Raw genomic sequence first — 27,457 nt, forward strand, 5'->3', positions numbered from 1 at the left:
GACTCGGTAGCAAACACCATTATGCTCTGAACCACCCCCTTACGCCTGACGCCATAGGATTCAAGTGCTTCAGTACTCAGTCTTCTCCTTTTGAAGACCCCAAGGATGTCCTCCTGGACCACTTCCTTCTGTCTCATGAGAGACCTCAGAAAAAGATTATAGCTATAGATGGGTATGGTGTTTCTGGGGCTCAAACTCGGGGTATTTGTCACCTTAACTGCTGAGCCATCGACCCTGCCCTTTAACCCTTATCATTAGACATCTCAAACATGGCCCCATTCATCTTTGGAAAGTTCCCTATATTCCTTCTCCCTCCTCTGCAGTTTGTGTGTGTGTATATATAAAACTTGAAAACATAATTGGGCCAGTGAGATATCTCAGTGGGTAAAGACAATGATGCCAAGCATAATGACCTGAGGTCATCCCTGGTACCTACAGGTAGTTAGAAGGAAACCAACTCCTTCAAGTTGTCCTGTGAGACATAATGAGATCCTGTCTCAAAAACCAACCAAACAGAAAGGTTCAAACGAGACCTACTGTCTTGTGTGTGTGAGGCCTAAGGAAATCTGTAAGTGACTGAGATGTCCCAAACGACAATGCACCCTCGAGACAAAGAAACAACTGAACAATCACAACAAAAGTCATGTTGGGGAAGGTGGTGGGCACCTTTAATCTCAACATACAGGAGGTAAAGCCAGAGGCAGGATGACCTCTTGAGTTTGTGGCCAGCCTGGTCCACATAGCTACTGCCAGATAGCCAGGGCTACACAGTGAGACCTTTTCTCAACAGTAGCAACAACAAAAGCCACGTGAGTCACGCAGAGACACATGGAAGCTAGGAGACTGAATTTTGATGGATTCTTTGGTGTCGGACAAGGTGTGTACTCTGTCTAAATCTTTCACCACATTGAAAACATTTATACGGTTTTTCTCCTGTGTGAGTTCTCTGGTGTTTAATGAGGGTGGCGCTCTGACTGAATCTTCTCCCGCAGACGACACACGCATAGGGCTTCTCTCCTGTGTGGGTTCTCTGGTGCTTGAAGAGGTCTGAGCGCTGTCTGAAGCTCTTCTCACAGTCTCCACACTTGTATGGTCTCTCCCCTCTGTGTAGTCTCTGATGTCTGAACAGGCTGGAAACATGAACGATCTCCCCACACTCCTCACATTTATAGTACTTCTCACTGGCATGGGTTCTCTGATGCCGACTCAGATGTGAGCTCTGCCTGAAGCACTCCCCGCATTCTGGGCATGCATATGGCTTCTCACCTGTGTGTGTCCGCTGGTGCTTAACGAGGGCAGCGCTCTGACTAAAGCGTTTCCCACACTCTTGGCACTGATAGGGCTTCTCACCTGTGTGGATTCTCTGGTGTTTGAAGAGGTCCGAGCGCTGTCTGAAGCCCTTCTCACAGCTATCACATTTGTAAGGTTTGTCTTCCTGGAACTGCCTCTGGGTCTCAAGAAGCCCTACAGCACTGTCCACAGAGCTGTGGGGCTTCACTGAATGGCATTTCACATGGAAACCTTGTTTGTGGTCATCCCCACACTGACTGTTGGTGCCCAGTCCTTCTGCTGTCTGGATGTGCTGACCAAGGACAGAACTGCCACTGTTCTCAGACTCATTGTTTTTAGAGTCCCTTTCCTCTCTGGACACACCGATGAGAAGCGGGATGGCAGTGCGTCCTTGCTCTTCAGAACCCTGGAGCTGCAGCAGTACAGCAGCTTTTGGCAGCTTTTCTTCCCAGTCCTCAGAGGGGTCACCACATTTGGTAAGTGCTGGGACCATTCCCTGGGATACTTCTTGTAGCCATGCCTGTGGCTCTGCCTCCTTTAAAATTTCCTGCTTTAGAATCACATCTGTGTTCACAGTTCGTGTTTCCAAGCCTGAAACATGAAAATAAAAGCTGCTATTATCTCACGCCTGTGTGACAGTGAAATAGAAAATGCTGGTAAAGGAAGTGCCTCTAGCAGGCTTCTAGGTGTCCTCCTCCAGACTCTCTATGTGGAACTGAGCCCAGCAGGGGTATGCACTTTGCCTGTCCAGTCAAAAGCTTTCTTTCTGTACTTGTGCCTACAGCTACCAAGGCATTCCTCCCTAGTCCTATTGCACAGCTACAATAGGAGGTAGACACAGAAAGGATATCAGAACAGGCTGATAGCCTTCATCCCATGAATGTGGGCTGGGTTAATATGAGAAAATCACCCCAGATAAGCTATAACGGGCATAGCTGGTGATGCCAACATATGAAGGCAAGGTTCCAATGCCAGTTCAGCCTAGCATTGGGTGAAGGTGCATACAAATTGTCCTCTGGCCTCTACATATAAACCTCTATATGCATGTCCACCCACACAAACACATACAGATGGGGAGGGGCAGATGAGATCCCACCTCTAGCTGAGAGACTGTGGGTCATTAATCACTGCTGAGGGAGTCAAAATGATTTTTCTTCAAGATGTAGCCATTGTCAAGTTGCCTGTGCTTTGAGAAACTACCCCACACTCCTGCACATGCAGCCTTAATTAAAACAAAACACCACAAACTGGAATGTCGGAGGGAACATTTGGGGAAGAAGGGGTCCAGAGGAGGGGAAGGGATAAGAGAGGAATGGGGGTTGATTCTAATCAAAGTACATCATATATATATATATGATTAAAGAACAACTAAAAAGTTGAGCCGGGTGTGGTGGCGCATGCCTTTAATCCCAGCACTCAGGAGGCAGAGGCAGGCGGATTTCTGAGTTCAAGGCCAGCCTGGTCTACAAAGTGAGTTCCAGGACAGCCAGGGCCACACAGAGAAACCCTGTCTCGAAAAAACAAAAACAAAAACAACAACTACAACCAAAAGTTATTTTTTTTTTTTTTTTTTTTGGTTTTTCGAGACAGGGTTTCTCTGTATAGCCCTGGCTGTCCTGGAGCTCACTTTGTAGACCAGGCTGGCCTCGAACTCAGAAATACGCCTGCCTCTGCCTCCCGAGTGCTGGGATTAAAGGCGTGCGCCACCACGCCCGGCTAACCAAAAGTTATTGAGGGCCAGGTGTAGCGGCACATATCCTGAATCCCAGCACTCTGAAGGCCAAGGCAGGGAGATCTCTGAGTCCAAACAGCCTGGGCTACATAGTAACTTCCAGACCAGGAGAGTTACAGTGAGACCCTGTCTCAAAAACACAACAAAAATTATTAGAAACAAACATATGTACACAAAATAAAATAGAGAACAGAAAAACCCAGCCTAAGTCACAAAAGAACTTCTAAGGCTCTTAACCCATGTTTGTGAATGGCAAACTAGCTCACAGATCATAGAGACCTCAGCTACTAACCCTGCTTTGCAAAAACTGTCAACCTGACATAGCCCATGGAAGGAAAGCCTCAACTGAAGCACCCCTAGATCAGACTGGCCTGTGGGCTCTTTGTGGGGGATTACTATGATGCAGAACACGTCAACCCATTGTGGGAGGTACCATCCCTCAGCAAGAAGGTCTCGAACTACATATGACAGCTGGATGATGGGGCTGCAGAGACCACTCAGTGAGTAAATGCACCTATAGCGAGCCTAACAGCTTAAGTTTGATGATCCTCACCATACAATGTAGTAAGAGAAAACTTCTTTCCACAAGTTTGTCTTTTGATCTCCACACAAGCACAGTGGCACATGTACACACACACACACACAAGACAAATAAAGTTAAAGATGAAAAGACAAAAAAGAAAGAAAGAAAGAAAGAAAGAAAGAAAGAAAGAAAGAAAGAAAGAAAGAGAGAAAGAAAGAAAGGAAAGAAAAAGGAAAGAAACAGAACCCAAAACAAGCTGTTGTTCAGAAAAAGAATGCTATCCGAGGCTAAACCAGCCTTCGACAGTGTCCTCCATGGCTCCTACTGTTCTTCCTTATAATGCTGTTTAAGTCAGTTTGTCACTGTGACAGATACCTAAGACAACTTAAGGAACAAAAGATTCACTGTGATTTAATGGGTCAGAAGTTGAGTCCATGCTCAGCTGAATTCATTGTTCCTGGGCTTGGGGTAAGGCAGAGCACCACTACAGAAGGGTCTGCCGGAGCACATATGTTCACTTCCTGGCTGTGAGGAAGCAGAGTGGGGATGCAGAAAGGTGTCAGGGCAAGCTAGAGCTCTCAGGACATTCCTCTGCATCTTCCACCTAGGATGTCTCTCCCCTACCCCCAATTGAATCAGGATCTTATGTAGCCTGCTTTCAGGTCCCTGCGTCGACTTGTCTCAGTGATGAACTGTGACGCTTTCCTGCCCTAAGCTGCTTTTGGTCAGAATGTTCCCTCACAGCAACTGGGAGAAAACTAGAGCAGCTTCCCAAGCCATGCACTCGACAACTCATCAGAGAACAGCACTTACCAGGCACAACTGTGCTCCCAGCGTCCTTTGTGCTCTCTTCACAGAAACCTTTCCGAGCTGCAGCCAGCTGTTCCCACTCTTCCCAGGTCAGAGATTCAGCCACATCCTTGAAGGTCATAAAACCCTATAATAGCATAAGATCTCCATTTAGCACTTGCTGTCATTGCAAACACTGCCACTAGTCTAAGGGGAAGCTGGACTCTAGAGTGGAAGGAGTTAGTGTGAGAGAGTCAAGTAACAAACCACAGATGCTGTGTCAACTGGGTACCAAGGGACCTGCTACTGACCATCTTCAGTGCCAACCTGGCTGGATTTAGAATCACCCAAAAGTAAGCTTCCAGACTGACCTGTGCGAGCATTTCCAGACAGCTTTGACTGTGGAGGGAAGGTCAGCCCTGGACTGTATGAACAGAAAGAAGGCAGCAAGGGAACGCTAGCATCCACCTCCTGACTGCTAACCTTGAAGCAAGGTGGCCAGCCACTCCCCCTGCCACGCTTTCCTGACCTCAGACTGTAGCTCTTCTTCAACAAGCCTTTCCCTCAATTTGCTCTACTCACAGCAGTGAGGAGAGTTGCCATTCTCTGTAGAAGTTTAATCTGAAATAAATTCAGACCCAAAATACATTCACAAATACCTTGGCCATATAGCTAGGCTCTTCTCTGACTAGATCATAACTTACATTAGTCCATTTCTTCTAATGTATATTCTGCCGAGAGGTTGGTTACCTGTGCTGAGGTACTATGTGTCCATCTTGTCAAATCTTCCCCGGGGAAATCTCTCACACCTGGCACTATCTCAGAATCCTTTTTGCCTCCCGAAGGTCTCACCTCCTATTTCCAGACTAAGCTATAGGCCACCAGGTGTCACATCCATACAGACTCAAGATTCTCACTAGAAGGCCACATATAATGTCTTTGGTTAGGTTTTGTGTTTTTTGTTTTTTTGTTTGTTTGTTTGTTTTTTGAGACAGGATTTCTCTGTGTAGCCCTGCCTCACAAGTGCTGGGATTAAAGGCATGTGCTACCTGGTTCCTCCTATAACCTTGAAAAACTTTCTGTGGATCATCTATGACAGTCTAGGGAAGGCAAGGGTGAAATATTCGAGTTCTATCACTGTGGCTTACCAAAGTGGCAATTAAAACTGGAATGTGGCTCAGTTTAAGACTACTGACTGGTCTGTCATGCACAAAGCTGAGCTCAGTCCCCAGGACCACATAAACCAGATGTGACAGCAAATACTTATAATCCTAGAGTTCAGTAAGTAGAGGCAGGAGGGTCAGAAATGCTAGGGTCATACTCTTCCCTCTACATAGTGGGCTGTTCTAGGCCAGCCTGGGCTACATAAGATCCTAATTCAACTGGGGACGAGGGAGAGACATTCTAGGTGGAAGATGCAGAGGAATGTCCTGAGAGCTCTAGCTTGCCCTGACACCTTTCTGCATCCCCACTCTGCTTCCTCACAGCCAGGAAGTGAACATATGTGCTCCGGCAGACCCTTCTGTAGTGGTGCTCTGCCTTACCCCAAGCCCAGGAACAATGAATTCAGCTGAGCATGGACTCAACTTCTGACCCATTAAGTCACAGTGAGCCGTATGTACTGTTCACAATTTCAGAGTATCTCACAGTTCAGTCAGGAATGAAATCGGTGCTCCAGCATTTTCGAAACCCAAGATCCCAAAATCTGAAGTGCTTGAATGTCTGCCCCTAACAACTAAGCATTCACCCAAATGTCCCTCGTGCTGAGATGGAAAAACATAGCTAAAGTATAAAATGGCATTTTGTGGGGAGGATCTAAAGAATATTTTGAGATTAGCTTTTCACGAGCAGGAGAGATGAATCAGAAGAGTGCTTCCTGTTTCTCTAGAAGACTGACCTGTGTTACGTGCCCAGTACCCACATTAGGCAACATACAACAGCACGTGATTCCAGTTCCAGGGGTCTACTACCTTGTTCTGTGCTCCTTGATCACCCCTACACGTGTGGCATACACTCATACACATAGTCACACACAGGAAACAAAAATAAAAAGAAACTAGACTTTTTACACTGACAATGATTGTAGATTGTATTCTAAAAGGCACACGCGAGCTCTGTTTCAATTAAGCTAGGAATGATGGTCCACACCTTTAATCCCTGAACTTTGGAGGTACAGTAAAAGTGGATCTCTGTGAGTTAAAGGTCAGTCTGGTATAATATATAATGAGTTCAAGTCAGATAGGGACACACAGTGAGACTCTACCTTTAAGAAAAAAAAAAATCAAACTGTATCTCAAAACCAGTAATAAGTATCAAGAGTATTTATTTTTTCCAAGGTGCCTTCTCATGGACCTAACATATTCAAATATAGGGGCCATTCTCATTCAAAGTGTGTGTGTGTAGACAACCAGGCTGTATTCTCTGAATCATCACGACTGGGCACGCGGGCACGTTAATGCAGATGCCTAGAACATGGCATCAGATCACTTGAAGCTAGAGCTACAGATGGTTGTGAGCCCCCTCTATATGGGGTCCTGGGAACTGAGTTCATTCTCTGGAAGAGCAGCTCAGGGTCTTAAACACTAAGCCATCTCTCTGGTGCCATGCAGAGTCCACTCGAGTCTCACCTGCGGAGAGGCCCGATCCAGTGCTCTTTGCAGAGTCCGCGCCAAGGCCGCAGCCTCCTCCCCACTTTCAGGGCTGTGGTCCCGCACGTAGGCCTGGAGCTCCTGGGGCAGGATGGTGAGGAATTGCTCCAGCACCAACAGCTCCATGATCTGCTCCTTGGAGAGCAGCTCGGGCCTCAGCCACCTCCGACAGAGCTCCCAAAGTCGGCTCAGCGCCTCCTCAGGGCCGGCCACTTCCTGGTAGCGCAACTGCCTGAATTGTTTTCGAGAAGTTTCGGGGTTCTGCCAATCTCCGGAACCGGAGGACTCCTGATTCCCCGGAGAGTCCTCCTCCACCTTCACCGTACAAAGCCCAGCACCGAGAGGTGGCGGGACGACCCCAGAGCCTGCAGCCATTGGAGCCTCTGGACCGTCCAGGTCGAGCTTGTTTTCTAGAAGAGCAAAGCCCAATGACTTCACGGACCTTTTCTGAAACCGAGGCGGAGTGCTACCCTCTTCCAAAAACGAGGCCCAGAAAAGGCCACTACGGACACAGCACACACGCGAACCCGGTCTTCTCAGTTCTCATTTCGGCAGGTGACAGAAAAACAAACCGAAGCGGAAGTGCGTAATTAACCCCGCCTCTGGGAAGAGGCCTCGCCTGCGTAAGGTCTTTCTAAGCGCCCTGGAGGACTAAGATGCATCTCTATGGTTCGCCTTTCTTATTTTACTAAAGGGGCCGCAGGCCACGTCATGACAGTCATGACAGATTGGATGGATGGATGGATGGATGGATGGATGGATGGATGGATGGATGGATGGATGGATGGATGGATGGATGGATGGATGGATGGATGGATTAGATAGATAGGGGGTCCTACACAGAGAAAAAAATTGTCTTGAAAAAAATAAATATAAATAAATAAATTTTAAAAAAAAGATGGATTGGTGAGATGGTTCAGCGGTTAAAGACACAGGCTGCTCTTTTAGAGGATCTAGGTTTAATTACTGGCTCCCACAACATGGTGCAGGTCAAACAGCCATAAATAAAGTAAAACTATATCTATATCTACATCTATCTATCTATATACACATGTATATTTTTCTTTTAATTACTTAAAAATTGTTTTTGACTCTTTGAGACAGGGTTTTTTTGTATAGTCCCGGCTATGGAAACTAGCTCTGGGAACTAGACTGGCCTCGAACTCACAGAGATCTGCCTGCCTCTGCCTCCCCAGTTCTGGATTTAAAACCTTGTGCCACAACAGACAGGTAAAATAAATAAATCACGTTAAACCAAAACCAAAAACACCCCAGAGAACCAGAGTTTAGTTCTGACACCACAGGAACAAGCACACTTACTCTAATCCCAAGAGATCTGACTGCCCTCTTCTGGCATCCTGTGGCCAGTAGGCACACTTGTGATGCATAGATATAATTCAGGCAAGACACTGTACACGTTAAAAAACAAAAAACTCCATCACTCAGGAGGCAGAGGCAGGAAAATCTCTCAGTTTGAGGCCAGCCTGGTCTAGAGAGAAATTCTAGGGTAGCCAGGGTTACATAGAGAAACCCTGCCTGAAAAAACAAACAAATAATTTGAAGTGCATTAGTGGCACACACCTTTAATTTCAGAACTCAGAAGGTAGAGGCAGGCGGGTCTCTGTGAGTTCTAGGGAAGCCTGGCCTACGAGAGTTCCGGGCCAGCCAGAGGCCAGAAAGAGGGCATCGGATACCCTAGAACTAGAATTACTGAAGGTTGTGAACCACAGGAGTGATTTAGAGTGAGATGGCCCGCTAGACAGTCCCGGGTACACCTCAAAATACAGTTTGCTTCAGTCGTGGATTTGAGAGATGCCCTTCCCTCCGCCCCCAGTGTTGTGACCTTAGTTCTGTAACTAGGTCTTCCACTGATGGCAGGGGTTGCAATTCCACGGTAGTCTGTTTTGGTGGGCCCCTGAAGTGTGACAACAGGTTCTCTGATACTACCAGTATTCGAAGGACTTGGAAAATGATGAAAACGCCTCAAGAGAGGGGTAGATAATTTAAAATGGGATTTACAATTTAGGGTAACAGGCTTTAAGCAAAACTTCTGTCTTCAAACTATTGTTTCTCCCCAGCCGCCTGGCTGCCATGCTCTGGGCGCATCTTTCAGCTTTTCAGCCGATACAGCAACAGGCGCTTTTTTCCCTCTGCTGCATTCGTTTTGTTTGTTTTGTTTTTCTCTTTTTTTCTTCCTTTTTCTCTCTCTTTCTTCCCTCTGCTGCATTCGTTTTGTCTCTTTCTTTCCCTTCCTTCCTTCCTTCCTTCCTTCCTTCCTTCCTTCCTTCCTCCCTTCCTTCCTTCCTTCCTTCCTTCCTTCCTTCCTTTCTTGACAGGGTTTCTCTGTGTAGCCCTGCCTGTCCTGGAACTCACTTTGTAGACCAGGCTGGCCTTGAACTCAGAAATCCACCTGCCTCTGCCTCCCAAGTGCTGGGATTAAAGGCGTGCGCCACCACCGCGCGGCTTGTTTTGTTTTTCAAAAGCTAGTCAAGTGCAGAAGCAATAGAAAAAAAATACGAACAATTAATTGATATAACTTTCGGACTAGACACCCTGATGCCCTTTAACATTAAAAAATTACCTAATGCCTGCGGGGAAGGGGCTTACATGGAGAGCTGTGGAAGTCAAAGGACAATTTTTGGATGTCTCAAGTCCAGGGATCAGCTCATGTCATCAGGCTTGGCAGTAAGAGCCTCTATCACGGAGCCAGTCAGGTCTGCCTCCCCGGCAGCATATTAATAAGCCCTGGAGACAGAGAGCCACAGCCATATTGGCTAGACTTCGCGCGCAGCTCCTTGGGAGATGTAGTCCCGAGAGCCTCAGCCACTCTAGGGCAATAAAGAATCTTTGCGTGTTTAGAAAAGTGGCCAGGATGGTGCAGACCTACTTCAATTCCAGAGTGCTGCGGTGGGTGGGTGGGTGAGGCTGTGCTCGACCAATCAGAGGAGAGAGAGGGTGGACCTATTTTGTTTGTTTGTTTTCCCCGACCGGCCCCCTAGATTCCTACCCTTGAGCTAAGCCCATGCTCTGGTTTTGGGGGTGGGAAATAGATTAGCTCTATTTTCCCCAGGCTCTTGTAGCCTCTTGCTTGAGGGTGACTGATTGGTCAGCTCCACAAGGGGGCGGGCTCAGGAGTAGCTCCTCCTTCCCGCTGTGCTGCTAGGACCTCCGGGATTCCTAGAGAGGCTGCGGAAGCGCTCTTGGGGGTGGGATTTATGGCTGAAGCTCGTACTTGGTTACTTCCGGCGATGAACTGTTGGAAAGTGTCGGACTTGCCTCTCTCTTGGCTTGTGAGAACTCCATCTTCCAAGCCTGGGCTGCGGGGAGTTTGATCTTTGGGTCCCCGGGACTTAAAGACTGGAGAGGAGCTGGTAGGACATTGTGTCCACACTGGAGTCCTGTCCCTAACCTTGACCCGGCTGGTCTCTGTCTCCAGGTCAGGAGCTATTACAAAGAATCCAGGTCCAAATTTTTTAGTATAACCGTACTTCTCATAGAACTAATGAAGTCTTTCGTTTATCTATCAAGCTCTTATGGCTTGAAAGCCAGAATGAGATATGACCATTTTAATGGGTTTCATTCCTATACTGACTTCAGTTTGGCTTATGATCGAGAGAAGAAACGACTCCGTCTGGAATAATTTTGTCCCGTTATTTATATGAGATATGGACTTTCTCATTTTTAAAACTGTTTTAAGTTGGGCCTGATGTCACTTTTTAATGGCCTTTTTTTTTTTTACGTTATTAAAATCTGGACGTAGTCGCTATTAGCTGTTTTATGGGAGAAGTGATGACTAACTTCTCTATATCTTAAAGTGAATGACTTTGTTGAGTGGTTTTTCTTTAGTCTAGATGACGTCGTTGCCACCTCTCTTAGCTAATAATAATTCCAGACATTCCAGTAAGGTTGTTCACTACAAAAAGTGCCCTTTAGAAGAGCAGAGAACAAATCGGGTTAGTGTAACGGGCTAGAGTCTAGAGACTCTTCAGTTGGAATGATAATGACAGAATCCAGGGCAGTTATACACTTAGAGCCTCCCGCTGAGACTTCGCAAGAGCAAGCAGACCTTCTCATAGTGAAAGTAGAAGAAGAGGACTGCTCCTGGATGCAGGGATACAACCGGCCAGTGCTTGAGACTTTTTACCAGCGCTTCAAGCACTTCCAGTACCATGAGGCAGCAGGACCCCGCGATGCTCTCAGCCAGCTCCGGGTTCTCTGTTGTGAGTGGCTGAGGCCGGAGCTGCACACCAAAGAGCAGATCCTGGAGCTGCTGGTGCTGGAGCAGTTCCTCACCATCCTGCCTGAAGAGTTTCAGGCCTGGGTGAGAGAGCATCACCCCGAGAGTGGGGAAGAAGCCGTGGCTGTGATAGAGAGTATCCAGAGAGAGCTGGAGGAGCGCAGACAACAGGTGCGTTGCAAGAGGAAACGGGGACAGTGAGGAAGGAGCTGCCATGCAGTCTTAGCCCTGTGGTGCTTCAGTCGTTCATATTCTGGCTTTGCTGTTGTTTTTGAGACAGCCCCACTATGTATCCTTGGGTGTTCTGGATTTCACTATGTAGACCAGAGATCTCTATGTAGACTCGAACTCACAGAGATCCACCTGTGTCTGCCCCGCCCCTCCAAATGCTAGGATGAAAGGCGTGTGCCACTGTACCCAACATGTAATGAGTTTTAAAGAATAATGTGTTTCTTCCTACTCCTGCCCTTCTTCTTTGAAAATTAAGCTCACGTTCCCTACTTGTGTTTCTTTTCTTTTTACCCTTTTATTCCATTTATGTGAGTACATCATAGCTGTCTCCAGACACACCAGAGGAGGGCATCAGATCCCATTACAGATGGTTGTGAGCCACCATGTGGTTGGTGGGAATTGAATTCAGGACCTCTGGAAGAGCAGTCAGTGCTCTTAACTGCTGAGCCATCTCTCCAGCCCCCAGGTTAACTCTTTATTTCCTGGTTTCTGGGTTTCATGCTTTTAGAATCCTTTCTTCACTGCAGTTTTTGAAAACCTTTCCTCAGTCTGTTTTAAACTCGCTTTTTGACAGACTGCTTCATTTAGAATGTGTTCTGATGTACTGCCTTTAATATGGCTTCAGCTATTTTCTCACACATAGCTATACCACTACTTCAGCAACTTAAAAAAAAAGATTTTAGATTTTTAGAATTATTTATTGTAGCTGGGCATGGTGGCGCATGCCTTTAATCCCAGCACTCGGGAGACAGAGGCAGGTGGATTTCTGAGTTCGAGGCCAGCTTGGTCTACAAAGTGAGTTCTAGGACAGCCAGGGCTATACAGAGAAACCCTGTCTCGACCCCCCCCCCAAAAAAGAATTATTTATTGTGTATGTATAAGTGTTCTGCCTGCAGGTATGTATGTGCCCGTGGAGCCTCGATAAGGGCGTTAATGTCCCTTGGAGCTAGAGTTGTAGATGGTTGTGAGCCGCCCATGTGGGTGCTAGGAATTGAACCCAGGTCCTCTGCAGGAGCAACAAATGCTCTATAAACAGCTGAGCCACTTCTTTAGTCCTATTTTATTTTATTTTATTTTAAACTATGTGTTTGCTTGTGCTGATACCCTCAGAAGCCAGAAGAAGGCATTGGGTTCCCTAAAGCTGAAGTTACAGACAGTTGTGAGCCAACTACTGTGTTTATTGAGAACCGAACTTGGATCCTCTGCAAAAGCGCTCTTAGCCACTGAGCCATCTCTCTAGCATCTTCTTCTTCTTTTAAAAAATTTGATTTATTTTATGTGTATGCAACTTTTGCCTGAATGTATGTAAGTATATATACCACATGTATGCCCGTGGCCCACTGCGGTCAGAAGAGGGTGTCAGATCTCCTGGAACTGGAGTGACATATGGTTGTGAGCTACTACGTAGGTGCTGGGAACTTAACACTGGTCCTCAGGAAGAGCAGCCAATGCTCTTAACCTCAGAGTCAACTCTCCAGCAGTTTCTTAACCTCGTTCAGGTGTTTACGGAATGATCACTTCCCTTAGCCTCTCAGGCTAAGATGGAGCGCATCCGTTCTGTCCTGTAGCTGTGGGTTTTTTTCCCATGTAACATGAAGTTCAAGACGAAGTATTTGCATGTGGGTATGTCTCATGGAAGTCTTTTCCCAGTAGGAATAAACCATACTTAAACTGCTGCTTAATTGGCTCATTGTAGACACAAGGTGAGTGTTGGACCAGGGGACAGGTGGCAGTCTAATGGACTCTAATGGATTCTTTCCCATCCCCATCTGTAATTTTGCTGATTGGTTGTAGTTGTGGTTGTTAGATTGCCACAAGTCCCGAAGTACTTCCTCAGAAGATGGTACCACCCGGAGCCACGCAGGAGTCCTTCAGTCACCAGTGTCTACCTGTGGAGGCCCAGCCCGAGCGAGAGTCACAGAATCTTCTGGAAGAAAATGGTGAGGCTCATCCGTTCAGTGCAGTCAGTAGTCAATGTGACTAGAAGATGGGGACTCTGGTCACATGGGCAAGGAGGGCCTGGAGTGTGGACTGGGGGGCTCCCCTGAGAGGACTGACTATATGCTGGACTTTCATTCTAAATCCAGAAAAGGGCCCTGGGAATATGGGTCCGTTGGCAGTGTGCTCGCCTAGAGCGCAAGCTATGAGTTCCATTGCCAGTGCCCTGTAAACCATGCTGGAGCACACCTGCGATCCCAACACAGGAGGTGGAGGCAGGAGGATCAGCAAGGTCGTCCTGGCTATGTTGCAAGTTTGAGGCTGGGCTGCTTGACACCCTGTCTCAAAAACAAAACTAAGAACGCTATAATAGGGTCAGGGCATAGCTTGGTGGTAGAGTTTACCCTTAGTTCCATTTCATTTCCAGCACCCCCTCCAAAAGCAGAAGTATGGCAAAAGCGATAATGAAGATGATGTTGCTAAGTATATGGGGCAAGGTTTTCCCTGTCTGATCTATTTAAATAGTAGTGTGTTGTGTCCGGCCAGCAGACCACAACCTGGGTTCTAGCCTGGAAAGGCATTTTGAAAACCTGGAAGAGAAGAGGGGCTAGGTGGCGAGAGAAAGAAATGTAGCCAAGACAGTTATTCTGATCAAAGCTCAAATTTTACTGTTGCGACACTCAGTTATGAAGGAAGGGGGAGGGGACCCGATTCCCGCCGAATAATCTCTGGTCCAGTAGAAAGGTGCACGTGTGAGGCTCTGCAGGTTCCAGCAGTGGGCGTGGCAGAACGAATGAGCAGGAAGCTCCACCCCTGAGCAAGCAGGTTTCAGGCTAGGGGAGGGGAGACTACAGTAGTGCAGCAGGAGGCCTGTGATTAGACACGGAAAAGGGAGACGGAGCTAAGAGTTAGAGAGGCAGAGAGGACAAGAGAGCTGGGGGGTGGGGAGGGCAAGATGGAGACCGACGGACATGAAGATGCAGATTCTGCGTGGTTTTAAATAGCCACAGGTAGATATGATATCATAAAGAATAGAATAATTGGGATAATTTGTCTGATCTAGGTGGGCAGCTTTTATCATTATCAATTGGTTTTGAAATTATCGTATTGGCATCTTGTGAATTGAGAATTTATTGATATATAAATCTGATATATAAATTATAATTGTTAATTATAAGCTTCTAGAGTTCTTTGTTTTTTGTTTTTTGTTTTTTTTTTTACGGGGTTGCTGGGTGTTGTGGCGGCTGACCTCGGGGTGGATGGCCATTGTGTGGGGCTGGTGTGGCAGCGAAGAGAACAGAACTCTGGCTGGTGGAGAGTTGGCCAGCAGATAGAGAGTAGCTGGATGGAGCGGGAACATGGCGGTTCTTTTTTTAATATTTTCTGCAACAAGTATAGGGACTATACACACACAGAGACACACACGAATGTTTTCCTTGCATATATATGTATACCATGTGCATGCATTACCTGCAGAGGTCAGAAAAGGCATTGGATTACAGGTGCTTGTGAACTGTCTGATGTAGGTGCTGGGAACTGAACTCTGGTCCTCTACAAGAAATGTATGTGTTTTTAGTCATTGAGTCATCTCTACAGCCCCACACCATGTTTGTTTGTTTAATTGTTTGGGTTTTTTGGTTTTTTTTTGGTTTTTGGTTTTTTTGTTTGTTTGTTTGTTTATTGTTCAGTTTTTCGAGACAGGGTTTCTCTGTATAGCTCTGGCTATCCAGGCTGGCCTCTAACCCAGAAACCTGCCTGCCTCTACCTCCCGAGTGCTGGGATTAAAGGCGTGCGCCACTACCCGGCAAGATTACTTTTTAAAAGAAAGATTTGTTTATTTTATGTATGTAAGTACACTGTCATTCTCCTCTGGTGAGAGGAGGGTTTTGAATTCCATTATAGATGGTTGTGAGCCACCATGTGGTTGCTGGGAATTGAACTCAGGACCTCTAGAAGAGCAATCAGTGCTCTTAACTGCTGAGCCATCTCTCTAGCCCTAAAGATCACTATTATGCAAGACTGTCCTTTTGGAATAATGGGATTATCCAAGATCTTGTTGGGAAACATCACTTGGGAAAGTTCTTTGTGTTAAATGATTCAATACTGATCAAGAATTCCATAGTTCTTTTAACATAGTCAGGTCTGTCATACCAGTACCCCACTCCTGGTTCTGATTTCCTGGTTTGAGGGGTTTTTAGTTGTTGTTGTTTGGGGTTTTTGTTTGTTTGTTTGCTTGCTTATTTTGTTTTTCAAGATGGGAGTCTCACTGTGTTGCTTGGCTGTCCTGAAATTCTCTCTTAAGACCAGGCTGGCCTTGAACTCACAGAGATCTACCTCCTTCTGCCTCCTGAGTGCTAGGATTAAAGCTGTTCATTATCACCACCCAGCCCAATTTCTTGTTTTAATTAGCTTTCTCTTGCTGTGATGAAACACCATAGGCAAAAACAACTTGGAGAGGAAAGGGTTTATTTCATCTTATAGCTTGGAGTCCATTGTCCAGAGAAGTCTGGGCAGGAACCTGGAAGCGAGAGCTGCAGCAGAGGCTGGGCACGAGTGCTGCTTGCTGACTTGCCCCTCAGGGCTTATTCAGCCTGCCTTCTTATGGCACCTAGGACCACCAGGCCAGGGGTGGCACTGCCCACAGTGACCCAGGCCCTCTCGCTTCAGTCATCAATGGAGAAATACCCTATAGTCTTGCTTATGGAGGCATTCTCTCAATTAAGAGGCCTTCTTCCTAGATGACCCCCAGCTTGTGTCAAGTTGACAGAGCAGCATCCAGTGAGCTTCCATTCTTACCACTGTATCCTCTGTGGCCTTGCTGGGAACGGTGAATAAACAATGCTTAGTGGGTTTCTCTTAGTGTCCATGTGGACGCTCACGGCAAGTCACTTGTCAACCCGTGCTGAGATGGAGCATACTACATATGGGGCTGATGTGGTGAAGAGTCAGCTGGTTGCTCTCTTCCTAGAGGATCCAGGTTTGCTTCCCAGGATCCACATGGCCGTTTACAACTGTCTGTAACTCTAATTCCAATGGGATCTGATGCCCTTTTCTGACCTCTGTGGGCCGTGCATGCATGTAACGTGGAGGCACCGTACCTTTACATATAAAATAAAAATAAATCTTAAAGAATTGTTACATGTGATAAGCGTCATTCTAGTTGTAAAACAATTTCTTTTTTGTTCTTTAGGAAGCCTCTCTCTCTCTCTCTCTCTCTCTCTGTTTTTGAGACAGGGTCTTATTATGTAGCTCTATTGTGGCTGTATTGAAATTCACTATGTCAACCAAGTAGGCCTTGAACTCACTGAGATCCTCCTGCCTACCTCTGTCACCTAAGTGCTGGTATTAAAAGGTATGCTCAGCCACGCTTGGCTTTAATCCTACTCTTAAAATCATCTTAAGTTGGTTAATAAGAAAAACTAAAAAACTAAACTGTGTTTGTTCATTAGGCCTTGTCAATAGACCAGTCCATACTGCAGGGTACAGTGGCACATACCTGTGATACCAGCTACTTGGGAAGCTGAGGCAGGAGGATCTGGTTAGTCCAGGCATTAGAGGAAGACAGAATCTGCCCTGTGCTGAGATCTGAAGGTAACTTGTCAGCACATTAAAAACCTGTGAAAGTCTGGGGAGTGTAGGTTTCCCCTAAGCACAGTTGAGTGCCTCTGTTACTGAGGGATAGCCCAGGAGGGATTAGCTTGACTAAAGCAGGAGACTAAGATTTTGTTTCTAGACAGGGGGAGTTGATGGGAGAGAGGGAGGTGGGAGGGGGCGTGTCTCACTAAGTGTCCCTGGTTGGCTTCGAACTCAGAGATCCGCTGGCCTCTGTCTCTTGAGCACTAGGATTAAAGGTATGCACCACCATGCCCAGCTGGTCTGGTGTTTTGGAAGAGAGGGGAGCACAGGCCCAGAATGGCAAGGCTCCTGAGAGCCAAGGTGAACTTAGCTTGGGTGCCTCAGGTCCTCAGGCAAAGGTGGGGCACGACAGCACTGTGAACCTGACCAGATACTCTCACTTATTCCTTTTTTCCACGCTCAGCCCTTCCTGTTCTCCAGGTTTCTTCCGTTCCCCTGAAGGACAGCCAGGAGCTGACAGATTCACTCCTCTCAGATGGGCCCCAGGTGAGCTAGCACTCTTCTGCCCTTCGTGAGAATACGTACCCCTTCTCAGCCTCCATCCCCTTCTGTCCTAGTTGTTACTGGTTACTGTGAAAATACCCTGACGAACACAGCTTATGGAAGGAAGGGTTTATTTTAGCTCCCTCTAGGTCTCAGTGAATCACAGAAATCAGGGTGGCGAGAACTTGAGACAAGTGGTCACCTGTCACATCATACCCACAATCCAGACCAGAGAAAAATCAGTGGGTGCTGACTCAGCTCCCTCTTGCTCTTGCTCTCTCCCCCTCCCCTCCCCCTCTCCTCTTACTCAATCTAGGAACCTAACCTAGGGAATGATACCGCCCACAGTAGGCTGGGTCTTCCCAAATTATTCCTTTAATTAGGAAAAGATTCCTCACAGGGCTGTCTACAGGCTGACGTAATCCAGACATTCCCTCATTGAGACGTACTTGCCTGGAGATTCTAGGTTGTGACACCATGTTTAGCAGATGTATTTACCTAGTTGCCAGGCCTGCCTGTAGTTGACACCTCCTGTTCATTCCCTCAGGCCTTTTCCTTTATGATTAATACCTGCCCTGTGGGTGCACGGTCTCTCCCCTGGTTTCTGACTTAGTGCTCCCAGGTTTTGCCCTCATTTGCATACAGGGAGTGGGAATTTAGCAGAGATCTCCCATTTCAGAAGTTGGTGAAAACTGAAGATGTGGCTGATGTAGCTGTGTCCTTCATCCTGGAGGAATGGGCACATTTGGACCAGTCCCAGAAGTCTCTCGGTAGGGACAGCAGAAAGGAGGATTGTGAGAGTACCACTCCTGTGGGTAAGAGCTGTCCACCTGCCTGGGGGGGACTCACCAGTTTTGTTATCTTGTAAAGAGTTTGTGTAGCATGTCCGTCACCTATGCATGGTTTTTTAAAATTTATTTTATGTATGCAAGTGCACTGTAGCTGTCTTCAGACACCACAGAGGAGGTCATCAGATCCTGTTATAGATGGTTGTGAGCCACCATGTGGTTGCTGGGATTTGAACTCAGGACCTCTGGAAGAGCAGCCAGTGCTCTTAACCACTGAGCCATCTCTCCAGCCCCCGACTCATGCATGCTTTAATCGCTATAGCTTTACTTTATAATCGTTTGAATTTTTTTTTATCTTGTTTTGTATTTATGAGTGCTTGCCTTCATGTGTGTGCACCATGTGAATGCCTGATGTCCAGAAGAGAGTGTTGAATCCTCTGAAACTGGAGACTTACGAGCCACCATGTGGTTGCTGGGAATCAAGCCTGGGTCCTCAGCAAGAGCAGCCAATGCTCTCAACTGCTGAGCCATCTCTCTGGTCCTTTACCTTATAACCTTTGAAAGTAAATCAACACGTGTTTGCAAATATTTCTAACTTAATCAGAGTGTGATTAAGACTATTAGTATGGGGGAGATAGTTTTTATATTTTTTACTTGTTTATTAGTGTGTATATATGCGATGTGTTTGCATACCATTATATAGAAGTCATAGGACAACTTCTTTTTTCTTCTGAGACCAGGATCTCACTTTGTAGCTCTGATTGGCCTGGACTTGGTTCGTAGACCGGGCTGGCTTCAAAGTCACAGAAATCCACCTGCTTCTGCCTCCCGAATGCTGGAATTAAAGGTGTGAGCTATCCCACCTGGCAAAGGACAACTTTGAATCATCTCTGTTTAACCACCTTTATGTTTAGGGATCAACCTTAGGCTGTCGGGCCTGCAAGTCAAGTGGCTTTATCTGATGAGTCAAGTTACCAGCCCTGTTTTTGTTCTATGAGATTATTTTATTTTATATGTGTGTTTTGCTTGCATGTATGCGTGTGTACCATGTGCATGCTGGGTACCTATGGAGGCCGCAAGAGGGTGCTATACTGGAGTTATAGCTACTTGTAAGTCACCATGTGCTCACAACTCATGCCCCCTGTAAGAGCAACCAATACTCTTAACTTCTGAGCTATCTTCTCTGCCTGTTTCTGTTTTTTTGAGACAGTCTCAATATATATACCCAAGTGGCCTTGAATTGCTGATCCTCCTGCTTCAGTCTTCCAAATGCTGGAGTTAATAAACCCAGCTTAACAATCTAGAAGATGCTAAATTGTTGTTGTTGTTGTAGTTATTTTGTGGGTTTTGTTTTGTTTTTGTTTTCTAGTTAGAGTCTCTCCGTGTAACTGTAGATGGCCTAGAACGTACTATGTATATCATGCTGCCTTCAAACTAACAGAGATTGGCTTTTCTGACTCCTAAAGTGTTATAACTAAAGGTGGTTACCACCACACCCAGTGATGCAAAATTTCGGCAGTAATATTTTTTTAATTACATTTTTATGTCTGAATGCCTATATGTATGTACATGAACCACGTGTGTGCCTGGTGCCAGAAAAGGGCCTCTCATCCCACCTGAGCTACAAGTAGTTGTGAGCCACCTAATGTGGAGGCCAGGAACCAAACTCCAGTCCATTGCAAAAACAGGGCATGCTCGAGTGGTCAGCGCTCTTAACCGCTGAGCCATCTCTCTAGCCCAGGGTAATTCTTAATAGAATAATTCTTATTCAAGAAAAACCTGCTGTCTCCATTACTTTTTTCATTTCTGGAACAAGATCTTCAAAAAGAAGCCTCCTAAGGGGAGAAGTGTTTATTTGGGCTCACAGTTTCAGAAGGAAGCCCATCATGGCAAGGAAGGCCTGGCAGCAGCTGTATGAGGCGCCGGTCACACCACCTCCACAGCCAGGAAGCAGAGGGAGTTCTATACAGTTCAAAACCCTAGCCCAGGGTGTGTGCCACACACGCTCAAGGCGGGTCTTCCCTCCTCTGTCCAACCTTCCGGAAGCACCTTACACATGCAGACGTTTGTTTCCTAGGTGACAGTGAAGATTGACCATGAGAACATATGGGACTTTGCTGAGTGTTTCTTTAGTATAAGTGGTGACTACTGTATCTCAATGGCATTAGTTGTCGTTGTCATTGTCCTCCTCCTCCTCCTCTTCCTCCTTCATATAGGAGTACTCTATCTGCATGTACACCTGCATGCCAGAAGAGGGCATCAGATCCCAGTATACATGAGCCACCATGTGGTTCCTGGGAATTCAACTCAGGACCTCTGGAGGCGCAGCCAGTGCTCTTAACCGCTGAGCCATCTCTCCAACCCTGTCATTACTTCTTTGTGGCCTTTTTCCTCGTGCATTTTCCATTTCCATTCTCATATCACCAGTCCACCCCCCTTTTGCATTTACTTATTTTTGGGGGGTTGACCTGAATCAATGGGTCATTCTTCAGTGACAGGGACCTCAGAGGGAGGACCATGGGATGCGAAAATAAAGAAGACAGGAAAGCTTGGGATCAGGAGGTCTTGCACAAGATGATGGCTCACGGAAGTTTGTTAAGAAATACGCCATCTTGTCCGGCCGTGGTGGCGCACGCCTTTACTCCCAGCACTCGGGAGGCAGAGGCAGGCGGATTTCTGAGGTTGAGGCCAGCCTGGTCTACAGAGTGAGTTCCAGGACAGCCAAGGCTACACAGAGAAACCCTGTCTCAGACCAAAAAACAACAACAACAACAAAAAAAAAAACAAAAAAAAAAAAAAAAGAAAAGAAAAATGCCATCTTATTTACAGCTTGCTGGAGGAAAAATGGGACAGAGTCAGCAGAACCTTTGTCCCCATACGATGGGACAGAGTCAGCAGGAAGTCAAGTCAAGCAGAGCCGCACAAAGGGAGTGTAGGATGTCTCAGCTGCACATAGACCTACTGCTCGGTAGCCTGGGGACTCATGACCCTAACCCTTCAAGGGGGCAGAAGCTGAATTCTCAGGATCCAGAAAACTTCAGCTCCCCAAGGCCCTGGCCCCAGGCTGTTACCGGCCTTGACAAGCCAGTCCCTGGTTTTAGGCAAGGAACAAAATATGTCAGGGCCTCAGGGAAAGTCCTGGACCAGCCTACCCCTTAACCAGGAGCAAGGGGTGGTGTGCATGCGTCCCAGCACACATATGGAGGTCAGAGGACACTCTGTAGGAGTCGGTTCTCTCCTTCCAACCTGTGGGTTCCAGGGAACAAGCTCAGGTGGTCAGGCATGGCAGCCTCTGCCTCTGCCCACTGGACCATCTCACCAGCCCCTCCCTGGATTTCCTTTAGTTTGATTTGTTTGTGCATGTGTTCTGCTCATCAATTTGTTGAGATCTTAGCGGTAGTCTCATCTCAATGAATTGATTATACATTAAAAACGCTGTATTTTGGGCTGGAGTTAAGAACACTGTCTGCTCTTCCAAAGGTCCTGAGTTCAATTCCCAGCAACCACATGGTGGCTCACAACCATCTGTAATATGAGCTGATGCCCTCTTCTGGCATGCAGCTGTATATGAAGAGAGAGTACTCATACATAAAAAAATAAATATATCTTGGGGCTGGTGAGATGGCTCAGCAGTTAAGAGCACTGACGCCTCTTCCAATGGTCCTGAGTTCAAATCCCAGCAACCACATGGTGGCTCACAACCATCTGTAATGAGATCTGACACCCTCTTCTGGGGTGTCTGAGGGAAGGTACAGTGTACTTACATATAATAAATAAATACATCTTAAAAAAAAAAAAAACAGCCGGGCGTGGTGGCACATGCCTTTAATCCTAGCACTCAGGAGGCAGAGGCAGGTGGATTTCTGAGATCGAGGCCAGCCTGGTCTACAGAGTGAGTTCCAGGACAGCCAGGGCTATACAGAGAAACCCTGTCTCAAAAAACCAAAAAAACCAAACCAAAACAAAACAAAACAAAAAAAAACCCAAAAAACAAAGAGCTGTATTTTGGGCTGGGACCATGGCTTCTGGGGAGGAGCACTCACAGCCTTTTAGAGCACCTGTGTGGGGTTCCAGCACGATGCCAGGCAGCTCACAACTGCCCATAACTCCAATTTCAGGGCACCTGAGGTAGTCTTCACCTGTACACATGTGTCATACTCAGATACACATTAATTTTTTAAAAATCAGTATTATAATTAATGCAAATATCTTCTTTGTTGTCTCTCTTTTAAGTTAGAACGCTTGTGTAATTTAAACCTAACTAGCGTAACTTATAGAGGCGCTTATGAGTTATCAGAGGCATGTTTGAGAGCATGTAGTGTATATGTGTGCCTTGGGTACCCATTTGGGTTTCAGGCAGGGTTGTGAGTTCAAATCCAGTCATACTTGTTTACTCTGCGTATTAACTACACTACTCTTAATTTCTGATGTTTTTCTTTTATTCTTTGTGGTACTGCGGGTTGAAATCAGGACCTCTTGCGTTCTACTAATCTATATGTGCCCTTGTATGTGCCGATCGTCCTTCCACTTTAGCCTGTCAAGTATCAGGGATTGCAGGCCTGTGCCACCACCCTTACAACTTTACCATAATTCCCCACATTGACCATTCTCAGGGGTTCCCACCCTGTTCACACTTCTTCTTAAGAAGGCCTGGGCTGGAGAGATGGCTCAGCGGTTATGAGCACTGACTGCTCTTCCTAAGATCCTGAGTTCAAATCCCAGCAACCACATGGTGGCTCACAACCATCTGTAATGAGATCTGATACCCTCCTCTGCTGTGTCTGAAGACAGCTACAGTGTACTTACATATAACAATAAATAAATCTTTAAAAATAAATAAATAAATAAATAAATAAAAGCACTGGCTGCTCTTCCAAAGATCCTGAGTTCAGTTCCCAGCAACTACATGGTGACTCACAACCATTTGTAATGGGATCTGTTATACTCTTCTGGTGTATTTGAAGACAGCTGCAGTGTACTCACATATATAACAGTAAATAAATAATTCTTAAGAAGGCCACATCCTCTCATTTTCATGCCTGCCAATTTCTGATGGTAGCCTACATGGCCAGAATTTAAAACAAACAAACAAACAAACAAACAACCTCATCACATTTGAAAGTGACTTTAAACAACGAGTAAATAATTTGAAGACTGCATCTGTAGTCTAGTTGGTAGAGTGCTTGCTTAACATGTACAAAGGTCTGGGGTCCACGCCCAGCTCTGTGTAAACAAGCCATGGTGGCTTGCAGCTGCCCTCGCAGCCGCCTTCCCTTCCTCCCCCCCCCACCCCCCCTTTCTCACTTTCTTTTATCAGGGGCTCATGCATCTCAGGCTGGCCTCAAACTCCGTGTAGCCAAGGATGACCTTGAACTTTTGATCCTTCTGCCTCTACCTGGAGGTGTAGGGGTTACAGGTGTGCCCTGCCACAACTGGAGGTGGAACCTGGGGCTTCCCGTAGCTTGACTAACACTATACCAACTGAGCTATACCACAGCCTTCTGCATTGAGGTGTGTCCTATCCCTGTTTTCTAAAGCCTTGCTTTCAGGTATCGTCATTTTCCAAAGCCATGCATTCCTAACACATAGGTGGTCTCACTAACTGTGTCCCTCTGTCCCTTGCTCGGGATGTGGGGACTAGCTAATTGGCCTGTTTCCCTTCTCTCATTTCAGATTACGAGCCCAAGGAGGGCAACTTAGAGTTCACGGTGCAGCAGGTCTCCGATGCAGCTGACCCACACTGGGTGGCCGCAGAACGCACGGAAAAGAATGGTGTTCAGCGTCCAGAGTCCGGCGAAGTCAGCGACCTGAAGGACATGGTGCCGAGGTGGCAGGTGAATCCCACTTCGGGGAATCCAAGGCAGAAAAGACCTCTGCGCTCAGGTCCGGATGTTAACCGGAAGCAGAAATCGAATGGCGAACGAGGCCACAGATGTGGTGACTGCGGGAAGTTTTTCCTCCAAGCCTCAAACTTCATTCAGCACCGGAGGATCCACACTGGAGAGAAACCGTTTAAATGTGGGGAGTGTGGAAAAAGCTACAACCAGCGGGTTCACCTCACTCAGCACCAGAGAGTCCACACCGGCGAGAAGCCCTACAAGTGTCAGGTGTGCGGGAAAGCCTTCCGTGTGAGCTCCCATCTGGTGCAGCATCACAGCGTGCACAGCGGGGAGAGGCCGTATGGCTGTAACGAGTGCGGGAAGAGCTTTGGGCGGCACTCGCATCTGATCGAGCATCTGAAGCGCCACTTCAGAGAGAAATCCCAAAGATGTACGTCTGGGGAGCACGCACGTTCCAGGAGTGGCTAGAGGCAGGCCTTCACTGACTAGCTTAGGAAGGGAGACCAGATGGGCTGGGCGTGGTGGTGCTCGGCCCGCAGTTTAGCTGTCGGGCAGCAAGGGCAGGCAGGAGGACTGTGACTTCTGAACTAGTCCTGTGTACTTAGTTCTAGACCAGCAAGAGCTATATAGTGAGGCCTGGCCTCAAACAATAACCACCAAACAAAAGCAAACTAAAAAAAACGGCAACAACAAAAACCAGATGAGTTGTGGTAATGGGCAAAGATTATAGCTTATTTTATTCTTAATTTAAACTTAAATTTTAAAACATTAATTATTTCCTTCTCTTTGTAGATAGCATCTCATTTATCCCAGACTAGCCTTAGACTGTGTGTAGTCTTTCTCTCTCTCTCTCTCTCTCTCTCTCTCTCTTGGTTTTTCCAGACAGAGTTTCTCTGTATAGCCCTGACTGTCCAGGAACTCACTCTGTAGACCAGGCTGGCCTAGAACTCAGAAATCTACCTGCCTCTGCCTCCCGAGTGCTGCACCACCACTGCCCGGTGACTATGTGCAGTCTTAACACTGGAATTCTGATCCTTCTGCCTCCATCTTCTGAACGTTAAGATTGCTTTGTAGCCCGGACTGGCCTCCAATTTGTGAGCCTCTTGTCTCAGGCTCCCAACTAGTGGACTACGGGAATGGGTCACTTCTCCTGGCTCTCTACCTTCTCCCCAGCCCAGCCCAGGAAGGCTGGCCTTGAACTCAATGTAGTATAGGCTACCCTCAAACCCAATATCCTCCTGCCTCAGCCCCACAGCTGTTGGGGTTATAGCTCTTCCTGACCCAGTAAGTCTCTCCCTCTGTCTTCTTGTTTTACTTTTTGTCTTATTCCTTCCATTGGCTCAATACTAACGTTCTCTCCATTGCTGTTGGCATTAGTACATCCATATGTCCCCTTTTCTTCCTCTTGTTACACTAGGGTGTTTTTTATTTTTTGTTTTTGTTGTTTTGGTTTGGTTTGGTTTGGTTATTTATTTATTTATTTATTTTTGACAAATAATAAATAAAAAAAAGGGGAAGCCCTGTTAGGCAGAGCTTAGCCTTGTTCTTATTCTTCTCCTGAAAAGGAGCTGATGAACTTTGTGTTTGGTCCTCTTTTAGGCAGCGACAGAAGAAGTAAGAACACTAAACTAAACATTAAGCAAATTCCAGGACTTTCAGAAGCAGACCTGGAACTATCGGGAGAAGTCCAAAGGAATGCTTGCCAGGCTGAAGGTCACAGTGAGGGCTGTGAACACCAGGATGGACAGCAGGGGGTTGTCATGAAAGAAACCCTAGGGCAGTCCTCTTCAAAGAGGACAGACTGCAATGAGTTCAGCTATGTCCACAAGAAGTCGTCTCCAGGAGAGAGGCCACACCAATGTAACGAGTGCGGGAAAAGCTTCATCCAGAGCGCGCACCTCATTCAGCATCGGAGAATCCATACTGGGGAGAAACCATTCAGGTGCGAGGAGTGTGGGAAGAGCTACAACCAACGTGTCCACCTCACTCAACATCACCGCGTTCACACGGGCGAGAAGCCCTATGCCTGTCACTTATGTGGGAAAGCCTTCCGAGTGAGGTCCCACCTCGTTCAACACCAGAGTGTGCACAGCAGGGAGAGGCCCTTCAAGTGCAACGAGTGTGGGAAGGGCTTCGGGAGGCGTTCGCATCTCGCCGGGCACCTCCGACTCCACTCTAGAGACAAGTCACACCAGTGTCACGAGTGTGGTGAGATCTTTTTCCAGTACGTCAGCCTCCTTGAACACCAAGTGCTCCATGTGGGCCAGAAGAGCGAGAAGAACGGTATCTGCGAGGAGGCCTACAGCTGGAACCTGACGGTGATCAAAGATAAGAAGCTGGAGTTACAGGAGCAGCCTTACCAGTGCGACTCCTGCGGCAAAGCCTTCAGTTACAGTTCTGACCTCATTCAGCATTACAGAACTCACTCTGCGGAGAAACCCCAGAAATGCGACGCATGCAGGGACAGCACCTGCCAGTGTCCGCACATAAAACAGCAACAGAAAAGCTGCCCCAGTGGGAAATCCCATCAGTGCAATGAGTGTGGAAGGGGCTTCAGTCTGAAGTCCCATCTCAGTCAACATCAGAGAATCCACACCGGCGAGAAGCCCCTCCAGTGTAAGGAGTGTGGAATGAGTTTCAGTTGGAGCTGTAGCCTCTTCAAACATCTGCGTAGCCACGAGAGGACAGATCCATAAGCACCTGAAGCATACAGGAGTCTGTTGGGAAGCGGCCTGGCTTTAGAGAAGCCTTCCATGGCTCTCATATGTGTAACAGCATCTTAGCCATCTTAACCATCAGACCTACAGACGAGGGGAAGCCCTGTCAGGTAGAGCTTAGCCTTCAGGGACACTGGAGCATCCCAGGTGCTCCGATAGCATCTTTACGCTCGGAACCTCTGGCTAGGCACGGCGGTGCTCACCTGTATGCCTCGGGAGGGAGAGACAGGCAAACATCTGGTTTACATAGCAAGTTCCAGGCCAGCCAGATCTACATAGTGAGACCCCTGGGTGAGAGACAGACAGACAGACAGACACCTCTGGGTCCTGTGGATAAAGGAAAGTCTTGACATGGCATTGTTTATTTGAAGCTCAGAAAAATAACAAAGAGTCATGAGTGCAGTAGACATAAGCTCATTTGTAGTTTCCACCTCAACAGCATAGCTACTCAGAGAGTCGTCCCTCCAAAGGAACTCTTCCGCGTGAAGCCCATCTTGGTACATCTCTGGACACGACTGCCCCAGCCACTGGAGTACTCTAGCCATTGTCCCATCCTGTTTATTAAAACGTTTGAAAAGAAGCTGACTTGAGGTTTCTCTCTTTGG

At 47.0% G+C, this 27,457-nt stretch overlaps 2 protein-coding genes across 12 annotated transcripts; one reads left to right on the forward strand and one right to left on the reverse strand.

Moving 5' to 3' along the window:
- Nucleotides 1-627: 627 nt before the first annotated feature.
- Zkscan14 (zinc finger with KRAB and SCAN domains 14) lies at nucleotides 628-9,846 on the reverse strand. 2 transcript variants are annotated; one of them, NM_023322.2, is made up of 3 exons: nucleotides 6,962-7,564; nucleotides 4,359-4,482; nucleotides 628-1,881 (listed from the first exon to the last, which is right to left on the reverse strand). In NM_023322.2, exons 1-3 carry the CDS (start codon nucleotides 7,355-7,357, stop codon nucleotides 836-838), a joined length of 1,566 nt encoding a protein of 521 aa, NP_075811.2. In that variant the 5' UTR covers nucleotides 7,358-7,564; the 3' UTR covers nucleotides 628-835. The 2 variants fall into 2 exon arrangements, with proteins under 2 accessions (NP_075811.2, XP_011239314.1); XM_011241012.3 differs by lacking the exon at nucleotides 6,962-7,564 and adding an exon at nucleotides 9,590-9,846 and having other exon boundaries at nucleotides 642-1,881.
- A 394-nt stretch (nucleotides 9,847-10,240) lies between these two features.
- On the forward strand, nucleotides 10,241-27,434 carry Zkscan5 (zinc finger with KRAB and SCAN domains 5). 10 transcript variants are annotated; one of them, NM_001359188.1, is made up of 6 exons: nucleotides 10,241-11,390; nucleotides 13,245-13,390; nucleotides 17,428-17,510; nucleotides 18,187-18,322; nucleotides 23,969-24,565; nucleotides 25,735-27,432. In NM_001359188.1, exons 2-6 carry the CDS (start codon nucleotides 13,291-13,293, stop codon nucleotides 26,829-26,831), a joined length of 2,013 nt encoding a protein of 670 aa, NP_001346117.1. In that variant the 5' UTR covers nucleotides 10,241-11,390; nucleotides 13,245-13,290; the 3' UTR covers nucleotides 26,832-27,432. The 10 variants fall into 10 exon arrangements, with proteins under 10 accessions (NP_001346117.1, NP_001346118.1, NP_057892.2 ...); NM_001359189.1 differs by having other exon boundaries at nucleotides 17,445-17,510; NM_016683.2 differs by having other exon boundaries at nucleotides 13,258-13,390.
- The last annotated feature ends 23 nt before the right edge of the window (nucleotides 27,435-27,457 follow it).

Source organism: Mus musculus, chromosome 5, assembly GCF_000001635.26.
Source record: "Mus musculus strain C57BL/6J chromosome 5, GRCm38.p6 C57BL/6J".
Classification (NCBI taxonomy): domain Eukaryota; kingdom Metazoa; phylum Chordata; class Mammalia; order Rodentia; family Muridae; genus Mus; species Mus musculus.